This window comes from Lupinus angustifolius, chromosome LG12, assembly GCF_001865875.1.
Source record: "Lupinus angustifolius cultivar Tanjil chromosome LG12, LupAngTanjil_v1.0, whole genome shotgun sequence".
Classification (NCBI taxonomy): Eukaryota; Viridiplantae; Streptophyta; class Magnoliopsida; order Fabales; family Fabaceae; genus Lupinus; species Lupinus angustifolius.
The window spans coordinates 4,154,567-4,176,609 of NC_032020.1; the positions used below are offsets into that span (position 1 = coordinate 4,154,567).

The 22,043-nt window shown below is 34.4% G+C and overlaps 2 protein-coding genes and 1 pseudogene across 2 annotated transcripts in view; all 3 read left to right on the plus strand.

Moving 5' to 3' along the window:
• LOC109361624 (gamma-interferon-inducible lysosomal thiol reductase-like) overlaps positions 1-11,890 on the plus strand; it is a 17,877-nt gene extending 5,987 nt beyond the window's left edge. The window contains exons 2-5 of the mRNA XM_019607135.1: positions 10,242-10,307; positions 10,814-10,951; positions 11,179-11,271; positions 11,489-11,890. Of these exons, the coding sequence (XP_019462680.1) occupies positions 10,242-10,307; positions 10,814-10,951; positions 11,179-11,271; positions 11,489-11,680 (489 nt within the window). The 3' untranslated portion in view covers positions 11,681-11,890. The remainder of the gene's footprint in view (positions 1-10,241; positions 10,308-10,813; positions 10,952-11,178; positions 11,272-11,488) is intronic.
• LOC109361789 lies at positions 13,115-16,348 on the plus strand (annotated as a pseudogene).
• Positions 17,377-18,471, plus strand: LOC109361991 (15.7 kDa heat shock protein, peroxisomal). Its single transcript, XM_019607551.1, has 2 exons — positions 17,377-17,575; positions 18,145-18,471. The coding sequence occupies exons 1-2, from the start codon at positions 17,434-17,436 to the stop codon at positions 18,429-18,431; spliced, it is 429 nt and encodes a 142-aa protein (XP_019463096.1). The 5' UTR covers positions 17,377-17,433; the 3' UTR covers positions 18,432-18,471.

Consider the following 22,043-nt stretch of genomic DNA (forward strand, 5'->3'; position numbering starts at 1 on the left):
GCACGGTTGGTTGCTAAGGGGTTTCATCAAACCTTTGGTGTTGACTACACTGATACTTTCTCACCTGTAGTCAAACCTATCACCATCCGTATTCTCTTAACTCTTGCTGTTACCTATCAATGGCACATTGAACAACTGGATATCAATAATGCATTCTTAAATGGAGTTCTCAATGAAGAGGTTTACATGCAACAACCTTCTGGTTTTCAACACAGTGACAAATCCTTAGTGTGCAAACTTCACAAAGCCATTTATGGTCTCAAGCAAGCTCCAAGGCAATGGTTTATGAAGCTTAAGTCTACTCTTCTCAGTCTCGGGTTTGTGGTCAGCAAGTGTGACAATTCATTATTTATGCAGATCTCCTCCTCTACTCATCTCTTTGTTCTTGTGTATGTTGATGACATCATTGTCACTAGTTCTTCCTCTTCTCAAGTTCACAAGGTCATCAAGGAACTTAGCTCTTCCTTTGCTCTTAAACAACTCGGGAAACTAGACTATTTTCTTGGCATTGAGATCAAACATCTCACTGATGGTTCTCTTCTCATGTCCTAATCCAAATACATCAGAGATCTCCTAGATAGAGCACATATGAGCACTGCCAAACCAGTAACAGCTCCCATGACAAGCAATTGCAGACTTACAAAGTCAGGAAATGACCTCTATGATGATCCCACTTTCTATAGGTCTATTGTTGGTGCTCTTCAGTATGCAACCATCACTAGGCCTGATATTACCTATAATGTGAATAAAGTTTGTCAATTTCTCAGTCAACCTCTTAATTCACATTGGGCTGCCGTAAAAAGAATACTTAGGTATCTTCAAGGAACTGTATCCTATGGTCTATTTCTTTAGAAGGCTGTTATCTCAGCCCCCCTCTCTATCACAGCTTTGTGTGATGCTGACTGGGCCTTTGATGTGGATGACAGAAAGTCAATTTCAGAAGCATGCATCTATCTTGGTTTTAATCTGATTACCTGGTCGTTTAAAAAGCAGAACACCATCTCCAGATCAAGCACAAAGGCTGAATACAGGAGTCTAACATTGGCTGCTCAAGAACTGATGTGGGTTGAGTCTCTTTTACAAGAGATTAAGTTCTCATACTCAACACCTACCATTTTGTGTGACAATTTAAGTACTGTTGCTATGTCACATAATCCTGTGCTTCACAGTAGAACCAAGCACATTGAGCTTGATCTCTACTTTGTTCATGACAAGATTCAAAATAAGACCTTGATTGTTGCTCATGTGCCTTATGATCTTCAAACTGTTGATGTCCTTACCAAGCCTCTCTCCACTAATAAATTCACTAACTTTCGCAAGCAACTTCAAGTTAGAGATTATTCTAGTCTAGTCAAAAGTTTTAAATACCCTCAAATTCAGGGGGGTATATTAGAATAATCTAAGGTGTTGTGATTCTGTTTTTGATTAAGAGAGAAATTGGTTGTGCCTAGCTTCACTGTGATGAGCTGACAATCCTTATATAAACTCTCCCTTCCTCTCTTGTAATTCAGTTTTGAAATAATAACAAAATTCAGTTTCAGTAACCTCTTCTTCATTCTTCTGTTCTTCTTCTCTCTCTATCTCTCTGTAACCGTTTTCTTATAATGGGTCAGAGATGCATTAATGATAGGTTAGAGATATTAATGATGTGTCAGAAGCATTTATGATGCTTGTGATGGGTTTGACCTGTCTTGAGTGGGTGAATAAGGGGTAATACGTTCTAAGCTATACGCTCGGGATGGGTCGGAAAGAACCCGAGTTTATACAGGGTGGAACAGTTGCCCCCGGTCTATTAGGACACCTGAAGCTGGGCGGGCTAGTAGAATCGAGAATTCCTATCCGGTGCGTGCTAGGGTTATAGGCCTTAGCCTTGACATATCTGATGATCTGACTCTGTAGCCTCTAGGTCTACGGGTAGGTCATGATGGTTGCCTGTTTAAGGTTGACACGTGGATGATCAGTATCATAACATTTGGTGACCTCAGGGGTTTAACCGATGTGATTGTTCATTTCAGATTCCCCTCCCTGTTTACTAAGCTACCTGTCGCTACCCCGCTTTCGTGGGTGCGACGAGAAATATGCAATTAAATGCAATGGAGTCGTCATCGATGTTTTTTAGAGGGAAAACATGAAAAACCAATTTTTAAAAATATGGTTGATTTTCTCAAAAATATAAATGGAGTTCGTAAGTCGATTACGAATGAGGAAGGTATTAGGCACCTCATACAATCCGTTATAAAAACGGTACCTAGATTAATTTTGTGGATATTTATTCAAAACATTAATTTTACCATCACATTTATTAAACAAAATAAGGAAAGACAAAAACATTTTTTTTTATTTTTTTGTGCTTGACAGGGAAATAACTGCTCCTACATATCTCTAACTGCAATAGAGAAATCAAGGCTATGTAGTTCTTTCAGAAGAAACAAAAGTTGATTGATTGATATTTTTTTTTTGTTTCTTAAAAATAGGATAAGTTAACACGACATGACACTGATCCCATAATGCACTACTTCTCCTTGGTTTAGTTAAGTTGTTTTGAAAGTGTCAACTTAAGGTAACGTGACAGAGAACTAGTCTCATAGTGCACTACTCTCATTAATTTAAGTAAGAAAATGTCAATTTAAGGTAACGCGACAAAGCACAAGTCCCATAGTGCACTACCTCTCCTTTATTTAGTTAAGTTATTTTGAAAATATCAAATTAAGGTAACGCGACATGGCACAAGTCCCATAATGCACTACCCGTTATTGATTTAATTTGGAAAATGTCAATTTAGGGTAACGCGACAGGGCACGAGTCCCATAGTGCACTACCTCTCATTGATTTAATTACGAAAATTCCAATTTAAGGTAACGCGACGGACACAAGTCCCATAGTGCACCACCTCTCGTTGATTTAGTTAAGAAAATGTCGATTTAAGGTAACGTGACAGGGCACAAGTTCCATAGTGCGCTACCTCTCGTTGATTTAATTAAGTTATTTTTGGCAATGTCAATTTAGGATAACGCGACAGGGCACACAAGTCCTATACTGTACTACCCCTTATGGATTTAATTTTGAAAATATCAATTTAAGGTAACGCGACATGACATAAGTCTCATAGCGTACTACCTCTCATTGATTTAATTAAAAAAACTTAATGTTGCATTTCCATGTATATATAAACATTATTATTGATTTGTGAAAGATAATAAAATAAATAGCATACATAAATAAATAAATAAAACAGAATAAAGAAGCAATTAAATAAATAAAAAAACGGAATAAAAAAATAGTTAATTAAATAAAAACGAAATAAAAAAAATAAAAACTAAAAAACCCAAAACAGTAGCTGAGAAAAAATATTGGGGGTTAGGGTTAGGGTTTTGAAATTGGTTTGGAAATTTTAGGGTGAAATTGATTTGGGGTTTTTAGGGTAAAATTAATTTGGGGTTAAGGTAAGGGTTTTGAAATTGGTTTGGGAATTTTAGGGTAAAATTAATTTGGGGATGAAGTTTTGAAATCAATTTGGGGATTAGGTTTTGAAATTAATTTGAGGATTAAGTTTTAAAATCAATTTGAGGTTTATGGTTAAGTTAAAATTAAATTGGGGTTTAGGATTAACGATATTGTGAGATGTTCAACAACAAAATTAGTTTTCGAACACAATTACTAGACAACATACACACATTATAATAACAAAAAAAAAAAGAATGTGACATATAAGAAGAAAAATACATCTTTAGTGCTTGTGGAAAATGAAGAAGATGATACCTTTGTTTTTTATTCTCCCTTCTCTTATTATCGAATGTTTTTTTCCTTCTAAGTATGTCTCTTTCTCTTTCAAAAATCAAGGTTGCCTCCTTTTTTTATTGATTCCCCCCACTTGTGAGTTGCTAAGTTAAGTATTATATAGGGGGTGAAGATTAGGGTTTCTTGTTGGGCTAAGTGAAAAAGCCAAATTGCCACAAGCATTTGAAATTTTGATTTCCCCCTCTTTTTATTTTGAATTTTTTTACTCCGGTCAAAATTGGGTGTTTACAATACCGTTGGATTATCTTAAGTGGTTGTGGATGGACAGAATGCGTTTCTAGGTTGGGCTTTAGGCGGGGCCTAGGCCCAACTCTCCTCCTATAAATAGGGGACTTCCTCTTCCATTCTTCTTCACTTTTCTTTCCTTGGAAGATTTCCTCTTGCCGCTCGCATAGTATCTGAATCCGGTCACCACAATTTTCGTTCTTTTCCATTATCGAAGTTTTTGACATTCGACATCTTGGTATTTTCCTTTTCTCTCTCTTTCTGGATAAGTTTTTATGATTATATTGATGTTGGATGGGGAGTCTAGCCTTGACGAGGTGGAAATCGTGCCCGGACCTCCGCGCGTTTTTATTAAAGCCGCCCCCGTCGCCGTCAGCGAGCTCAGCTTGCTTCCTCCTCGGGTAACTAATGGCCCCCGTGGGGGTGACCAAAGTAGTTGTTCTTGTCGACCTTGTTACGTATCTTGAGAAAGGAGAAGGCTGGAAGGACAACTGCTTTATGAGACTGGGTGGCTTTCTCAGAGAAGTGGTGTCCGATTTTGGATAATATGTCAAACTCAGATTTTGACACTTCTTCTTATGACAAGTCTATCATGGGGCAAAATTTTGCCGATCATGTTGATCAGTTCATTATCCCAAAGGGTATAGCGGGTTCTAACTCCCATTACTGGTGGATCGACCAAGAAGTTATGGGCATCCCATCTTACTTCCCTCCAGATACACGTCCGATGATAGATGTGTTGACACGTTCGACAAATAATATCCAGTGGTATGCTCCTACTGCTCAGGAGTGGGTTTGCCAAGATATTCTCTTGGAGACCAAGAATCAGTGGAGCTTTTATATGCACGAGCACGTCTGTCAACGAATAGGGGTGAAGATCCCTTTTGAAGGGTGGTACACCAAAGTATTACAACATCTCCAGGTGGCCCCCTCCTAGCTGCATCCCAACTCATGGGGATTTATAAGGGCGTTTAAGTTGTTCTGCGGAGTCATGGAGCAGCCTTGCACCCTTTGGTTATTCTTCTGGATGTTCCAGGTGACGCATAGTTCCAATAAAGATGAAGCCATGGCTGGGCGCCCATGGTAGACGTCTCTACAATATCGGAATAGTCGAGCTTTCTTCCTTCCCTTTGAAGGGTCGGTGAAGAACTGGAAGGGTGGCTTCTTTCGCGTGGAAGCCCGAGGGCACGCCATACTTGGTCATACAACCCTAACTACCTCCCCCTCTTTCCCTTTTCTTGGAATGGGTAAATCCATCAAAAACTTGTCGACTCCTTCGGTTTCTCCTACGAACAATTGGATGACCAAGAGAAGAAGACGTTGGATGAAATGCTAACTTGGATCAAGGAAGGACGGGCAATCCCATGCTATAAGCTCGTCCAAGGTGATCAGGTGTTTGAGGAAACAATTGGTAGGTGTCCGGTTATAAATGTCTTGTGATTTTTGTATATCATACGTTTGTTCTAAGTTAACTTTGTTTGTTTCTTCCAACAACGACAATGAGTGATCAAGCTAACCAGAGCAGGCTCTAAAAACAGGTTGCCCTAAAGAAGAGGGATGCAACGCTAACAAGCGGCCCATGCAGAGCTCCTCAACCCACTCTGAAGACTCGTCCAACACTCTTTCGAATAGAGGGTGGTCATGTCGGCTGGTCGGGGGAGACTTCCATTATCCAACCCACTCCCATCACCACCATCGTTCCTGAGTCGCCCCAAAGTCAATTAGTGGACTTGACTGGTGAGGCTGCTACTCTTACCGAAGCAACTAAAGTGGAGGAGGTCCACCCCGAAGGGCAAGGACGAGCCAAGTCTTCTGGGTCAAGCAAGGGTAAGTCGTCCCCCTCCGACTCAAGCATAGTTACAACATTCCCAATGTTGTTGAGGCGAGTCTAGTTAATCCGGAGGTGAAGGAGGTCATGGATGGGATCCCTCTAGTGGATCTGTTGCGGAGAACCCGGGAGGCCGGAGTCTTAGTGGCCTCAATGGCTAAATACCTCGAGGGTGAGAATGTGCTTTTCACTCAGGTTGGCGAGGACTCTCTGGCCAATCTTCAGGAGGTTCACTTGGAAGAGCTTCATGCACCGAAGGAGAATCATGTCGAGGACCTAAAGAGCCTGGAGGCACAGAACCTAGCCGCTGGTGAACAACTTTCAACCTTTTCTTTGCAACTGTGAGATGCTCGGGAGGCGGCAATGTTGGCTAAGGTGCATCTGAGTGCCGCCCAAAGAGAGACGACCTCTCTTACTCATGGTTATCAAAAGCACGCTCCAAAGCGTTGAATCGTACGATTCAATGCTTTTCATGGTGGAAATCGTATTGAAACGGGTAGAAAAGCGAACCAGAGGCGGAGCGTGGCGAAGTGATGTGTTGGAGCATAGAATCGCAGAATCGCTGCACTTTTCTGAGTTGAGGAACAAGGCAGTCGTTTCAAATGGCTTATGCAGTTTCATGTTTGTTTTGACCCAAGTTCTGGCTTAAACCCATTTTTGACCTAATTTTAAGCCTGTCGTTTTTAAAAAATAAAAAAACCTAACCCTTTCATTTTCAGCCACCAATTTCAGAAACCTTTCATCTCTCTACACAATTGCTGCTACATGGTGAAAGCTTTGCATTTTATCAAAAAAATTCATTCACCCATTTCTATAAAAATCATGTGCACTGTTTCTTCTTTCATTTATCTCTTCTCAAATCACACAACAACAACAAGACTATGCTTTTTCACCCAAAATCATTTTGTTTCTTCCCCAAAAACATTACTGCTTTCCAACCCCATTTTTTCTATCTTTTCCCTATGTTTTTTAACAAGTCATGTCAACTGCCACTGCTGCTCTAGGAAATGGGAAGGGGCCAAATAACACTAAAGGAATTAGGAATGATGTGGGGTGGAAACATGGTATTTCTATTGATGGGAGTATACGAAAAATTCAATGCAAATATTGTACAAAGATTTTTAATGGTGGAATTTACAGATTGAAACATCATTTGACTGGAATCCAAAAGGATGTTGAACCTTGCAAAAATGTCAGTGATGATGTTAGGAGAGAGATGTTTGCAATTGTGTCCTTATTGCAGAAAAATCTTTTAAAGAAAAAAATCATTATAAAGGAGGAGATGATGTTGAAGAGGGGGCTGAAAAAAGAAAAAGAGAAGAAACAATTGAGACTCATGCTCAGATTTCCAAGAGAAGGGGAGTGAACAATCAACCCACCATTAACTCCACCTTCAAGAAGAATTTGAGGGAGGAAGCATGCCAAGAAATTGTTGTATTTTTTACAACAATGTTATAGCCTTCAATGTGGCAAACATTGATGAGTTTAAGAAAATGTTTGAACTAATTGCTAGGCATGGTATAGGATTCAAGCCACCGTCTTATCATGAAATTAGAGTAAAGTATTTGAAGCAACAAGTTGATTCTACCAAGCTTGGTATGGAGGAAGATAAAGCCTTTTGGAAGAAAGTGGGATGCACCATAATGACAAATGGTTGGACTCATAAGATGAGGAGGACTATACTGAATTTTTTGGTAAATAGTCCTAAGGGAACAGTCTTTTTGAAATCTATTAGCGTATCTCACTTCTCTAAAACAGCCGACAAGGTTTTCAAGATGATGAATAAGATTGTTAAGGAGGTTGAAGAAGAAAATGTTGCCAAAATTGTCACAGACAATGCAGCAAACTACAAGGCAACTAGGGAATTATTAATGAAGAAGAGGATGAAGCTGTACTGGACACCTTGTGCTGCTCACAACATTGACTGAATGTTGGAGGATTTTGAGAAGAAGATACATATCTATAAGGAGACAATTGAACATGGTAAAAAAGTTACTACCTACATCTATTTAAGGACTTCTCTTATATCCTTATTGCATTATCATACTAAGGGGGCAAATTTGATTAGACCTGTAGCCACAAGTTTTGCCACTTCTTATTTGACTTTGGGTTGCTTGGTTGATAACAAGTAAGCATTAATAAGGATGTTCACATCCAATGAATGGACATCAAGTCAATGTGCAAAGACCAAAGATGGGAGATTCGTTGAGAATGTGGTCATAGATAAAGAGTTTTGAAACAACATTGTGGTTTGCTTGAATGATGCTTATCCACTTATCAAAGTGCTTCGATTGGTAGATGCAGATGAGAAGCCTGCCATGAGTTTCATTTATGAAGCAATGGACCAAGCTAAAGAAAAGATACAAATTGTCTTCAATGATGTTAAAAGAGGTAAATTTTGCCAATTTATACCATTTTATTTACTGTAAGTTGCTTTTTCTTGTAAAATCCATAATGCTGAATTTAATTCATGTTTTTCATTATTTAGTTATTTGCCAATATGAGAAATCATTGATCAAAGATAGGACAACCAACTACATAGGCATCTACATGTTGTAGACTACTACCTTAACCCAAAATTACATTATGCACCTAATTTTAAAGCTGATGTTGAAGTTAAAAGGGGTTGTATGATTGTCTTACAAGGATGGTGGGAAATATGGAAGAAATAGGCAAGATTGATGATCAACTTGATGATTTTAAAAACAAGGCAAAGTTCTTTGGAAGTCCAATAGCCATGGCTGGAGTTAAAACCAAAACTCCAGCTCAATAGTGGGAATCTTATGGTGATGAACATCCTGAATTGCAAAATTTTACCATCTGTGTGTTAAGCTTAACATGTATTTCCTCCGACTGCGAGGGAATTGGAGTGCCTTTGAGATGGTAAAATTTCAGCCTTGTATTTTGTATTCTATTCTTAAAATTAGTTAGTACTATGTTTTAATTAAAGTTGAAATTATTTAGGTCCACACAAAGAGAAGTAATTGTTTGATGCAAAAGACCATAAATGATGTTGTTATGTGACAGCTAATTCAAAATTGGCAAAGAAGTTTAGGAAAGAAAATGAGTATAACATGGATGATGTTGATTCTGATGATGATTGGATTGTAGAAAATAAAGAAATTCAGATATGGATGCTTCAAATGATGAATTTTTTTTTCAAGTTGGACAAGATGCTTCTGTTAATGATGTTGCTAGTGCATCCCTAGAAGATATTGAGATTCCTAATTTAGATCATTTGGATATTCATAACTTTGACAATGATGGTGATGAAGATGCCACAAAGGAAGATGATTATTATGATTATGGCTTGAACAATTTGCTTGACTAGGTGTCTAGATATAGAGTTAGAAATTATGACTTATGAGTCTTATTACTATTTTGGTGTGCTTTTGATTTGACAGTATAATGTTATCTATGTTATTATTATAGGTATATATATATGTGTGTGTCTTTCTTTAATATAATTTTGTATTTTAAGTGGAGCTACGCTTCGTGTTATACTCCACCACTTCTACGATCCTACCCCCCTTCCCGCTCTAAGGTTGACTCTACGCTTTAACAACCTTGCTCTTGCTGACTGCCTTCAAAGGAGTGAAGATGAAAGGCTCCAACTTTGGGACAAGTTGAAGACCTCATTGAGTTTGGGGGATTTGGCCCAAGCTGAAGTCACTCGGGTGCAGAAGGATGGTCGGCATTGGATGTCCGGATGAATGGAGGAAATTAGAAGTCTTGGTTGGAATGTCGTCTGGACCCACTGGGTGAGGTACTTGAAAAGGTTCTCCGACGATCAAGTCATTAAGAGTCTTAGAGAGAGTGAGAGTAAATACGAGAGAAGTTGGAGCAATAGCAATAAGTGTAGCAATAAATGAGGGAATTAGAATTAATTATACTTCTTATGTGGATCCTCTATTTATAGAGTTTTGGGGTAGCTGATATGGTGTCTGACCATTGCTTAGTGCGTGGTGGGTAAAGTGGAGATCTGCTGGATTGCTCTTGTTCATTCTGCAGGTCTGTAATTGTCGAACTGTCGGGGGGGCATGTAGAATGTGTAGGCGGCGTGATAGGTGGAATGTCAGCTTATATTAATGGCGAGTCAGTGTCACATTGATGGAGGGGTCAGAGATGCATTAATAACAGGTCAGAAGTATTAATGATGTATCAGAAGCATATATATGATGCTTGTAGTGGGTCTGACCTATCTTGGATAGGTGAATAGGGAGTAATACGTTCTAGGCTATACGCTCGGGATGGGTCGGAAAAAACCCGGGTTTATCCGGGGTGGCACACACATATTTATTGATTGTAAACTTCTATTGAAAGTCACTTGCTTCATTTTAGTGTTTTAATTTGTTCATGTTTTTCACTGTAATTAATTATGTCTCTGCAGCATGGAGATGATGAATGCTTTCTAAACACAATCCAGGCCTGCGCTATTACAATCTATCCCAATGAGGTAGGATTCTTATAAAGCAATTCTCTCCGTGTTTTGAGTGTTAATACATCTTGTTAATGTGAATTTATTAAGAGTGTAATATCTATAAAGATTTATATAGTCATTGTATTAATCATTCATTTTGTGTTACTTCATTGATTCATTTATTTTAAGAAGAGAGTCAATCAATACTGATTAAATATAAATGATTGATGATGCAATATAAAAAACACTTATAAGTGCATAATTTTTTTCCTCATTTATAATAGTTTTACATGCTAATTTTACTATGATTATGTTGTGAGATAATTTAGTCCTATCATTGAAGAAGGGCATTCTAATTAGTGTGTCACCAATAGTCATAGTCTTTTTTTTATATAATCAAGAGTATCTACTAAAGGTAAGGAATTAATCTTTTTTGGTGTGTGATTGACTCCCCCTCCCAACAAGTATCGTTATCAACACCTTTGGCATAGTCATATAATGCTGACAATTTTTTTATGTACTAATATATAATTCTGATGCAGGTTCAACATTTCAGATTTGTACGCTGCTTGGAGCAACTCACCTTAGAGAACAGGCATAAGGAATGGTTTAACTGCTTCCAAATGACTGGGTTGGGCACATTACCTGTTAATTGCTACACCAGTGGCAATGGCAAAGCTGTTAGTTCTTTTATTTTGTTATTTCTTAATCCAAAATGTGATTTAAAAACTGATTTGAACAACTTCTAGCAAACAAAATATGTGTACTACTTCTCTCATATACTATCAGATGTCGTGAAAAATTGTCCAAATTAGTTGTTATTGACTTCTACAAGAATGGCATTTATAAATATAGTTTTCTAGCTTAAACCCTTTGAGGTTAATAAAATTTTATGTTAAACAAACAGATTGAACAAAATTATGCTAAGGAAACAGCTCAACTTAATCCTCCTCATAGATTTGTTCCATGGGTGGTTGTCAACAACCAAGCACTCCAAGAGGTTTGTTTTTTATCTGAATAGATTCTACAGCCAAAGTGAGTTTTTGACCTTAATCAAACCAGAGTTGAATTTTGGAAGGGAATGACGAATGGAAGGTTTGAGAGTCATCAAATATATTATTGAGATGACTCAGAAGCCTTTCCTTTCCATTCATTCCCCTCCAAAACTCAACTCGCAAACAGACTTTAACTTTCTTTGCCTTTTCTTGTGGTTGCAGGACTACCAAAGTTTTGTGACCTATATTTGCAGGGCTTACAAGGGCCATTCAAAACCAGATGCTTGCAGATTACTTTCAACAAGAACTAACGAATCAAATAAGAATAAGAATATCAATTCCTTTCAACATGTTTGCTATGCCGATGGCGCAAAAAATCTGACATACCATACTAGTCACAAGATCAAGGAGTAAATTAACATGAAAATGAAGTTGGAATATATTTTTGATGTGAAGTGATGTATGTGCCTGAATAAGAACATTCACTTTGACAATGATGCTAAGGCTGCTGATTAATTTATAGGTTGAGATGAACATATTTTTCCTAGGAATGTTGGAACTGTATGTTATCATAAGAGAACTTGTTGGTATGTCTATGTGCTATTAGTTTATCCATTTTAATTTCCCTCTCTCTACATAGGAGTTAGATTTAATATTAAAATCACAAATCATAATTGTGGGAGAAGAACATAATTAAAATATGTTGGAACAGCCATGTCTAGAATTTAATATGGAAATGCCTGCCTTTTTAGAAAAATTTAGCATATGTCCTCTTGATTCAACTTGCTGACTTAGTATGGAAATGCTGGCCGTTTTAGAAAAATTTAGCATATGTCCTCTCCGGTTATTTAACTTGCGAACTGTTGGGAGATCTTCATCCATAGATTTTAATATTCTTCTATAGGCTAAGTGAAATAAATATATAGGTGAGTTTGACATCACATCTTGACCCAAAACCTTAAGGCATTAAGTCTATGGGTCCATCCACTTATATGTTCTTTAAGTCATCCATTTTTTGCTCAATGTGAGACTTCTTCATTCACACTTAAATATCCAACACGAACCGCATCATATGGTGCAACGGCAATATTATGGTTATAGTGATCGCTATAACCGCATCACACTATAGTTGCACTGTAACATCGAGTCACAATGATGCGGGTACAACACAACTGCATCGGACCGCACATGTCACGCCAAATTCAAAAATAATTTTGTAATCATAAAATAATTCACTCCGCAATGACCATAATCCGCATTACAACAGCCGCAATTATACTAACCATAACCATAATTGCAATCCTAATTTAAAACATTAGTAAAGTAATCATATCATCCAACCAGCCACAAATTTCACCATCACCTAGAGAGGTTTACAAGAAAAAAAGATCTGAAAGCATAAAATATGTACACTTTCACACGACTCTTATACATGGATATGAAAATTAGAGATAGGGAAAAAGAAAAGTACAAAAGAAAAACACTAAAACTGTTCAAAGACGGAAGGAATATCAACACTTTGTAGTTCATATGGTGTGACAGGAAGAAGAGAGAATTAGGTAAAGGTGGAACTTAGAAAAAGTATAAAAACAAATGCATCATGTATCTTGAAATGTTTTATTTTTGGATCTACAAAGCAAGGTTGACACAGCAATAGAAAATAGAGGATGTAATAGTGAATATTAGTTAATGGTCATAGACTCATAGGTGATAAAGTTATATGCATATAGCTTCTAAACCTATAATTGTTGCCTTTTTTATTTCCCTTACATTATTTGTACAACTAGATTAGATACTTTAGTTGACATGTCTATTATATCTGCATATGGTATATTTTCCAAACTAAGAAAAATTAGGGAATTTGCTTTGCTAACAGATGAAAAAAATCTATGTACCAGTTAGAATGAGTTTCTCCAAATACCAAGAATCCAATATATAAACAGAAACCCAATTTCTCTGTGATTTTTATTTGTCTTCCTTACATAGATCATATATAAAAGATTCAAATCCAAACAAATTTTCATTCAAAGTTTACACCTTTACACCCAGAAATGGTTTCTCCAAAACCAAAAATCAGAATTGCAATGGCATTAGTCCTTTTCTTTTCTATCTATGAATCTAAGGGTGCATCTTATTCTTCTGTTTCACATAATGATGGTGCTGCTATGATTACACCATTGGTTTATGAGAAAGTTAATTTATCAGTGTACTATCATAGTCTATGCCAACCTTGTGCAACTTTTATTGTTAAGAATCTTGAGGAAATCTTCAACAGTGATCTCATCAACATTGTTAATCTTCAGCTAGTTCCTTGGGTCAATGCTTATGTCAATATGTCCAACAATTCCATATCATGTCAGGTTTTATTTTATCTCTTTGCCATCTAGAAAGGATTAAATTTTGCAAAGCATGGAAATTTCCATGAATTAATGTAGGAGAAGAAAAATATTATGCACCAATAGTGTATGAGTTTTATACAATGTCAATGCATCATGCACCATTCATATCTAATTATCATTGACTCTTAAGAAAAAATAATCCAAATGAATAAATGGTGGATGATATAGTGACTTTGTATAAATTTACTGATAATACATAGATATTACATTCATAATCAAGTTGAATTTTCTCTCTCACTGACAAAATTGTCTTTATCAATTTGGTTGCTTAAAGTGGTGACTGGTTATACTTGCTACTTGCTAGTTGAAGCCAGCTCAAGGGTCTATCTAAGAGAAAACTGAGGAAAAATAAGTTCATTGCTTTGAGGTTATTAAAAATTGCTTTTGAGTTTAGTGATTAAAAAATGCAGATTAATGAACTGATAGGAAAATCTAGTAGAGTTTAGAATTGCTGCTAAATACTAGAATAAAAGATGAAATCTTAGAAGATTTACTCTATAAGATTATATTAAGAGTCAACATTAAACTCCTAGTTATTTACATTGGTCTTGCGTGTGTCTATTGAGTATATCTAAGAACTAATGTCTAAATGGAAATCAAGAAATACGGGGACAAACTTTAGAAACACATAACTTTTGTATAAGACAAAGTATATTAGTGTAAGTTTAGTAAGAGTGAGACAAACCCTTTTGTGGAGCTAAATATTGGAGATCACACCATACAACATGTAAATAAATTGAAGTATATTGAGTCAATCATACAACAAGACGGATAAATTGAGAGATGTAAGCCATATGGTTCAAGTGGACTGGATGAAATAACAAAGTGTATAAGGTGCCATATCTTATAGGTAATAGAAATTTGCCACTCAAGATTGGGAAAATTTACCCACAGTTAAAAGACACATAATGTTATATTGAACTAAATGTTTCGAGTAAAATGTCAATAAGAGAATAAATTTAATGTAATAGAGATAAAAATGTTGTGTTAGATGAATGGACACACAAGACAAGATAAAATTAAAAATTAATACATTAGAAAGAGAGTTTCTATTGTAGAAAAAATTGCACCATTGGTGGTTTGGGTATGTGCGGATGAGACCGATAGAAGTCACCGTAAGAAAAGTGGAGTAAATGGAGGTTAGTTCAATTTCTAAAGACAAATAATTGCTAAGAAAAACTATAGGCAAAATGATTAAGAAAGACCTAGAGATTAATACTTGTTAATGTACATAATTTTACAATAAAACATTGTGACGTCGTTCGATCCATACAGGTGACCCCATCTAATGAGATAAAGGTTTGGTTGTAGTTGTTAATGCGGTCATTTTAGTTATGTCCCATCTTTAGACAACAAATTTCCAGCCTAAACTACCTCACCTGACAAGCTGTGCAGTTCATACATATAAATTCAAAGGCTTCTATTAGCATTCATTTTGCTTTGTATTTGGACAAGTAAGATAACTTTCATATTTGGTTCATTTTTACACACAACAATGCAGAATGGACCTGATGAATGCCAGCTAAATTCTCTAGAAACCTGTGCTCTCAATATTTGGCCTGATGTGGTAAGTACAACTTTATAAAGTGCCTTTCTTTCTACCTCTTAGACAAACATGAAACCTTTCCAACATAACATGCATTCTACAACTCTTTTTGATCTCATATATCTACAATCAAATTATTTTGCAGAACAAACAATATGCTTTGATTTACTGCTTTGAGTTTCTGGTGATTGAGGGGAGGAGCAAGAAGTGGCACAACTGTTTTGACCAATTGGATTTACCTGAGGATCCTATACTAAATTGCCTTATAACAGGAAATGGAACACAGGTTACTTTACAGTCTTATTTACTTCACTTTTAATCATATAAATAAAACAATATAGCACAAGAAATGGAAACATATACTATCAGTGTATGCATATTAATCCTTTAAGATAAGAGTTTAATATCTATGCACCATCATACATCTGATCTACCGTTCATTTGTATTACTAATGTAATACAAATATAGATGTTGTATTCAACATTACAACTATAACTTTATAAGTCTTCAGTTTTTTTATTCCTTGTGCAGCTTGTTTTATACTATTTAACATTGAGTTTGAATTTCTATGCAGCTTGGGATAAAATATATTAATGAAATTGCACTTCTTTATCCACCCCTTTCAGTTGTGCCATGGGTGGAAGTGAACAATGAACCTATTAGAGAAGTTTGTCCTTTCTCTAACTTATCTCTCTTCTCATTCTCACACACATAAAATATCATTAGTATGGTTTCCAAATTATTGAAAATAACACACATAAAGCTAATGCTTTTGCTTTAATTCAGGACTTTGCAAATTTTACATACTATGTTTGCAAGGCTTATAGAGGCATTGCAGCTCCAGCAGCATGCAACCTTAGCTAGAAATGAATGCAAGTCAGAAACAAATTCAACTATTCAAAACTTGAATGTATTTAGTTCAGAAAAGGCTTCACAAACTTTAGAGCATAATCACTTCAAATTCCTCAGAAGTCACATTGACCCTGCAGAGTATCTTTAATATGCTGTAGTCAACTAGATAGTAGAGAATGATAGGCTTCAATCTACACAATGCAGTAACCATTTAGTCCACATCCTTTTTTGGCTATAAAACTATGATTGCTAAATAGATAATTAAGTGGTTATGCAGGAAAATGTTACATAGTTAACTATTTAATGGGAAAAATATTTATGCATAGAAAAGGTAAAAGTTTATTACATTGTCAAATCAATCATTCACCATTTATTTTTAACTATCATTAACTCAAAAAAAGTAATACAAATTAACTATATAAAAATCTTTACACTGACAATACATAGATATTATACTCTTATTTAATCATGTAAGAAGCCTACCGGATATGGAACCTGAAAATGCTTTGGACATATCTAAATGGAATAATATATTTTTTATTTTTAAGCAGTTCTCTATAGAAATAATATTTTATCTTAAATGTTATCTATATAGAAGAGTTCTAACATTGGTGCAGTAAAAAATCAAACCCACAAACAATCATTTTGACTTCATTTCTAGTTTCATTCTTTTTTAAGCTGTAAGTGGGACAATGGAGTGAATTAATTGGACAACAAACTGTTTTATATCATTTCTAGAATATTTTTATTCTAGAGATGAAAAATATGAATGAATTCACTAAAGGTTCCCTATATAGTGGTTTATTTTTTGTTATTATCAAGTTTAAGACAATATTAATTATATTTTTTTTATCAATAATATTGTTGCCTTGTTGAGAGAGAAAAATAATAATAGAGCAATGACATTAAGAAGGGTATAATAGGAAAAACAAAAAAAATATTTGCTTAAAACCTAGAGCACATCTTCTGTTCTATGATATATATTACTCTATATACCATTTTATTCACATTCTTTAGAAAATATAAAATTAATATATATTTGATTCTTATTTTATTTTTCTGGTAAAACAAAAATATATGGAATGATACACATCTTAAGACAAAAATGTGACTCAAGAACAATAGAAGGGATATTTATTACCAGGCCCAGATGAATGGGCTCAAATTGAAAACCCAGTTAAAGTTTACCACTTCCCATTTCAATTTCGGTGATATGGAACAACCCAGAATCATGATGATTCATGAAGATCCCAGAACCGAAGAACATTCTGGAGTGTCATTGACAACTCTATAAACACATAACTATATATAATGTATATATAACTTATTGGTTATCACAAATTTAAAACTATCAATTATCTCATATTCAATGGCTGAAAGTATATTTGGATACCCTTTGAGACGCTTCTTCTTGAGCAATCCTCCAATTTTCAGAGAATGGTCTGGCTCAACCGCACTCTTGGATTGGCATGAATCTTCTAATGCCCACATCTTCAAAATCAACGTTCCAGGTACTAATAACTTCGCTTACAAATTACAATGACCCATCAGAATTTTGATTAATGATTCTGTGTTTGATGCTAAAAATTGAATCTTTTTTGTGGGGTTGACTTGATTACTCGATTTCTTGATTGATTATAGAAAAAAAAAATGTTTACACGGACGGTGTTGTTGGGTTGTTTGGGTTGTTATTGAACAACCAAACCAGAACCAAAACCAGAAGAAGAAAGAAAGAAAAGATTCAGAAGATGAGGGAATTAGAGTTGGGAAGAAGAAGAGAATTTTTAACAATGAATATTCATCAATCTCATTCAAAGGCAAATTGAAACTTTCCTTATATAGCAAACCTGCCATAACAGAAATTTAAACAGCTTTCCCAAAATGGCAAGTTTCAACTACCAACTACAAAAACAATCCTAATCAATTACAACTTGAATTAAAACTAGTTTATCTCAACAGGTGTAATGATCATGTTACATTTAAAATATATGTAATACAAATGAATGGTTAATGATTTATGTAAATCTTTGCATACATATATATTACCGTATTCGTTATAACTGAGATTTGTGAATGATAGGTTTCAGCAAAGATGAGATAAAGGTGCAAGTTGAGGATGGTAATATTCTTCACATAAAAGGGGAATGTGAAAAAGAGGAGACTCATGCAAAAGACACTATTTTGCATGTAGCTGAGAGAGGGAATAGGAAGGGTAATTTCTCAAGAGTAATTGAATTGCCAGAAAATGTGAAGGTGGATCAGATTAAGGCTCATGTGGAAAATGGAGTCCTCACTGTAACTGTGCCTAAAGATGCATCATTTAAATCGCCTAAGTTTCGTAACATTAATGTCACTAGCAAGCTCTAAGCTTAGGAATTCAATTATGTTAATTATAATGAAAATTGAGGGGGGATAAACAAAAAAACTTATGCTATGTTGTAAAGAATTATATGTTTGTAATGAAAGGTCAATTGCATGATTAAACAGTGCAATACTGTAGTTTTTGATTTGTTTAATTTTTATTCTTTTTTTATTGATGTGAGCCCTATGCAACTTTTATAGAATCATTGAAATCTTGCAGAACCAACTAAGAGCTTATACTAAACTTAAACTCAAATTCCTGACAATTTATTATGCGTGATATAATTAGATATGAAACCTAGAACATGGTCTTTAACTTTATTAACATTTTGTTTTGACAAGTTGGTCATCATATTTTTTTGTCGACATATAATAAGAGAAAATGATATATACATTCAAAGGCAGATGATGGAAGGGACTGGTGCGGACAACTGTCCCTGAAATTAAAAAAAATAGTGTACACTCTATCAATAACTTTAAGGTGATAGTGTAAGAAATTTTGGGTCACAAATGTAATATTTAAATGTATTTGTATCATTATTTTTTATTAGCCAAAATTAAAGTGGTCTACTTAAGTAAAGTTATGGCTATAGACATATGGAAACATTTGATTTGTAAACTTTTGTTACAAATCGTTTTTGCATATGGAAACATTTGATGATTCTCCATAAGCCAAACATAACTCCTTTGAATAGTATACTCTCCATCAAGAACTTGACTCCATCTACCATTGAAAATAATCTTGCTAATTTATATTTATTTTTTAACACTGATTTTTTTCCTATGACCAACTTGAATCAGTAGGAGGAGAGTGACATTATTTTGGTTTTTAGCAAAAAAGGTTAGTGCTTGAAGATTTTGAAGCCACGTTAAAAATATACACTCGATGTTTTAGTACAAACTCATATGCAATGTTTCTTTAGCTTATGTTTAATACAACAAATAGAATGAAAACCATGGGTTATAGTTTATATGGAACAATGTACAATTTAACTTGTAGAAGTTGATGAGTATTTTCATGGAGAGATCATGGTTTATAGTTAATATGAAAACCATGGTTTATAGCCTATATATAATGTCTTTAAAAGTGTAAATATTAATGTTATTTATAACACTAGGACTAATTCATATAGATTTTATACTTGATAAAAGAAATTATGGGATCATAAATTGCTTTTGTCAAACTTTGCAGTAATTGATTTTACATTTGATTTTGCACTTGATAATTATACATTATAATTAAATATTATTATCCATCTAAACTTTTAATCAAGATCTGCCACTTAATGTGTTGACAATATAAGAGATTATTTATAATTTATATTTTATCATCATCATTCACCTTTAAACATAAATATTATAAATGAATATAAGATAGTGCATAAATATTACAATGATACAATAATTACATTTCTATCATATTGTTTAAGGCTGGATATTTGAAATAAGGTCGAGAGAGATGTGCGTTTTTGAAGGTTTGTTTGATTTTACATTCATTTCATTATGAATACCGTAAAAGAATTTTAGGAATGAAAATGAAAATCGAACTCATAGGTACTTGTTTGAACCCAACACGAAAACAATGGGAAAAACCATTGTGTTTGGGTTCGATTTTTTACCCGAGTTCAATTTTCATGTTTGGGTTTGGTACTACTAATACTCTATCCCAAATCCGTCCGAACCTGATTGGTATATATCAAGGGACAAATTATAGTACCTGGAGCGTTAAACAAGGATGAAAAAATGTAGTTTATTGATGCTTATGTTACATTCAAATTATTCATGTATATGTTGAATGCTTCCAATGCATAAGCAAAACAAAATGACTTGATACGTTCAATGGTGGTAACAAGCTTTATACAAGTACTAATTAACATGCTCTCTTTGTTGGTACACAAGTTGTGTAACTAGTTCTTCATATTATTAGCCAAATGTGTTATGCAAGTGCAACTCAGTATCTGCTATTCTTCTTATGTCATTGGATTACATTATGAACATATAAATTAATCATAAACTTAGAAGATGATTTGATATACAACATTTATGAAAAATATAAGTTTTAGGAGGGTTCCCGTCAAGTTCGGGTTATCATTCCTAACAAAGTTTATATTATAGGTTCTGTAATAGATCTCTACAATACAATAGGAGGCAGAAACAATAAGTAGAAATTGAAGAAGGGAATTATTTATCAACAGTTAAATTTAAGTTGTTTGTGGATTATTTTAGAAAAAACTCAATAATATTTATACTTTATTTTTTAAATATACCACTATTTATTACTTATCCTTTTCAGGTCTAGTTATTCATTTCTTTTTAATTTAGTTTTTAATGTGCATTAAATTTGATTATTTTTGTTAAATGATATCAAACTTATATCATTTAATAAATTCTTAAATTATGTGACTTAAAATTTATTTTATTTTCACATTAATTTTTTTGGAGAGCACTTGCACTATATTACTCATTATGATCTTCCACATGTCTTTATAACTTATGACTAAGTCCAACAATTAAAGATATTCAACGCATTGCTGACATAAAATTTGTTGAAAAAAATGCAAGTATAAAATATAAATATAACCTATGAAATTAGTGGTTTGATTATTTGAGTGATTAAAATTTAGAATTAAATATTATAACTATTCTAGTTGGTGAAATTTAGAGTATAGAGTTTTAAAAATGAAAACTGCAATAATAAATAATTAAATACATTTTGATAAAATATAAACATAAAACTAAAAATGGTTTTTCGAAAATGAAAAAAAGAAATAAAAATAGAAAATATTTCTTTTATATCATATCATCATTATGTGATGGTTATAGTGAGAAGCAGAAAGATAGTCTTCATGTTGTTTGATTTTAGTATAGAAAAGTAGTAGAACAATGCAGGCAGCTCAAGGGTCTTAAGATTTTTTTTCTTTTAAAAATACCACACTGCATTAGCATTCTTCTTAAAGGGTTCAAATTCCTAGAAACTACACTTGTTGGAATGAGAAACCACGAACCCGATAGAGATTAGTTCATTGCCTATCCTTACCTATCAAGTGAGATACTCTTGGTGGTACTAAAAAAAACTAATGCATAGAAATACAATGTTATACATTATTCTGCACTTCAATAATTGCAAATTAATGTATGATGCTAATAAAATAGAGTCGTAATTTTCCTCATAGCAACCATTGACTGGTTACAAAAAGAGTCCAAAAAATTTCCATGTGATTTTTTAGGTGAACAAAAACTTCCAATATCATAGTAGGGGGTTGCTATTCAACAGGATCAAAAATTATACTGAATATCAACTGCTTCCTTGATAATTGCTATTCAAGAGGATTACACTGCTGAAAAACTGTGATTGAGGATAAAAATCTCAACATGCATATCCATAGCAAAGGAACAAATCTACTATCATGTCTCTTCACAAGCTAACAAAAGCTTACTTAATCATGCCTCATTTCATTCAAGCATGAGGGATAGGACACTAAGTAAGGGGAAAATCACAAATAAAAATGGAAGTTGGTGCACTAAGTTAAGAGTCCATGGTATACATATCTCATCCTTTTAAGATATGACCAAGAAGTCGAACTAATTATCATTCAGTTCCACAAAGCTTCACACTCA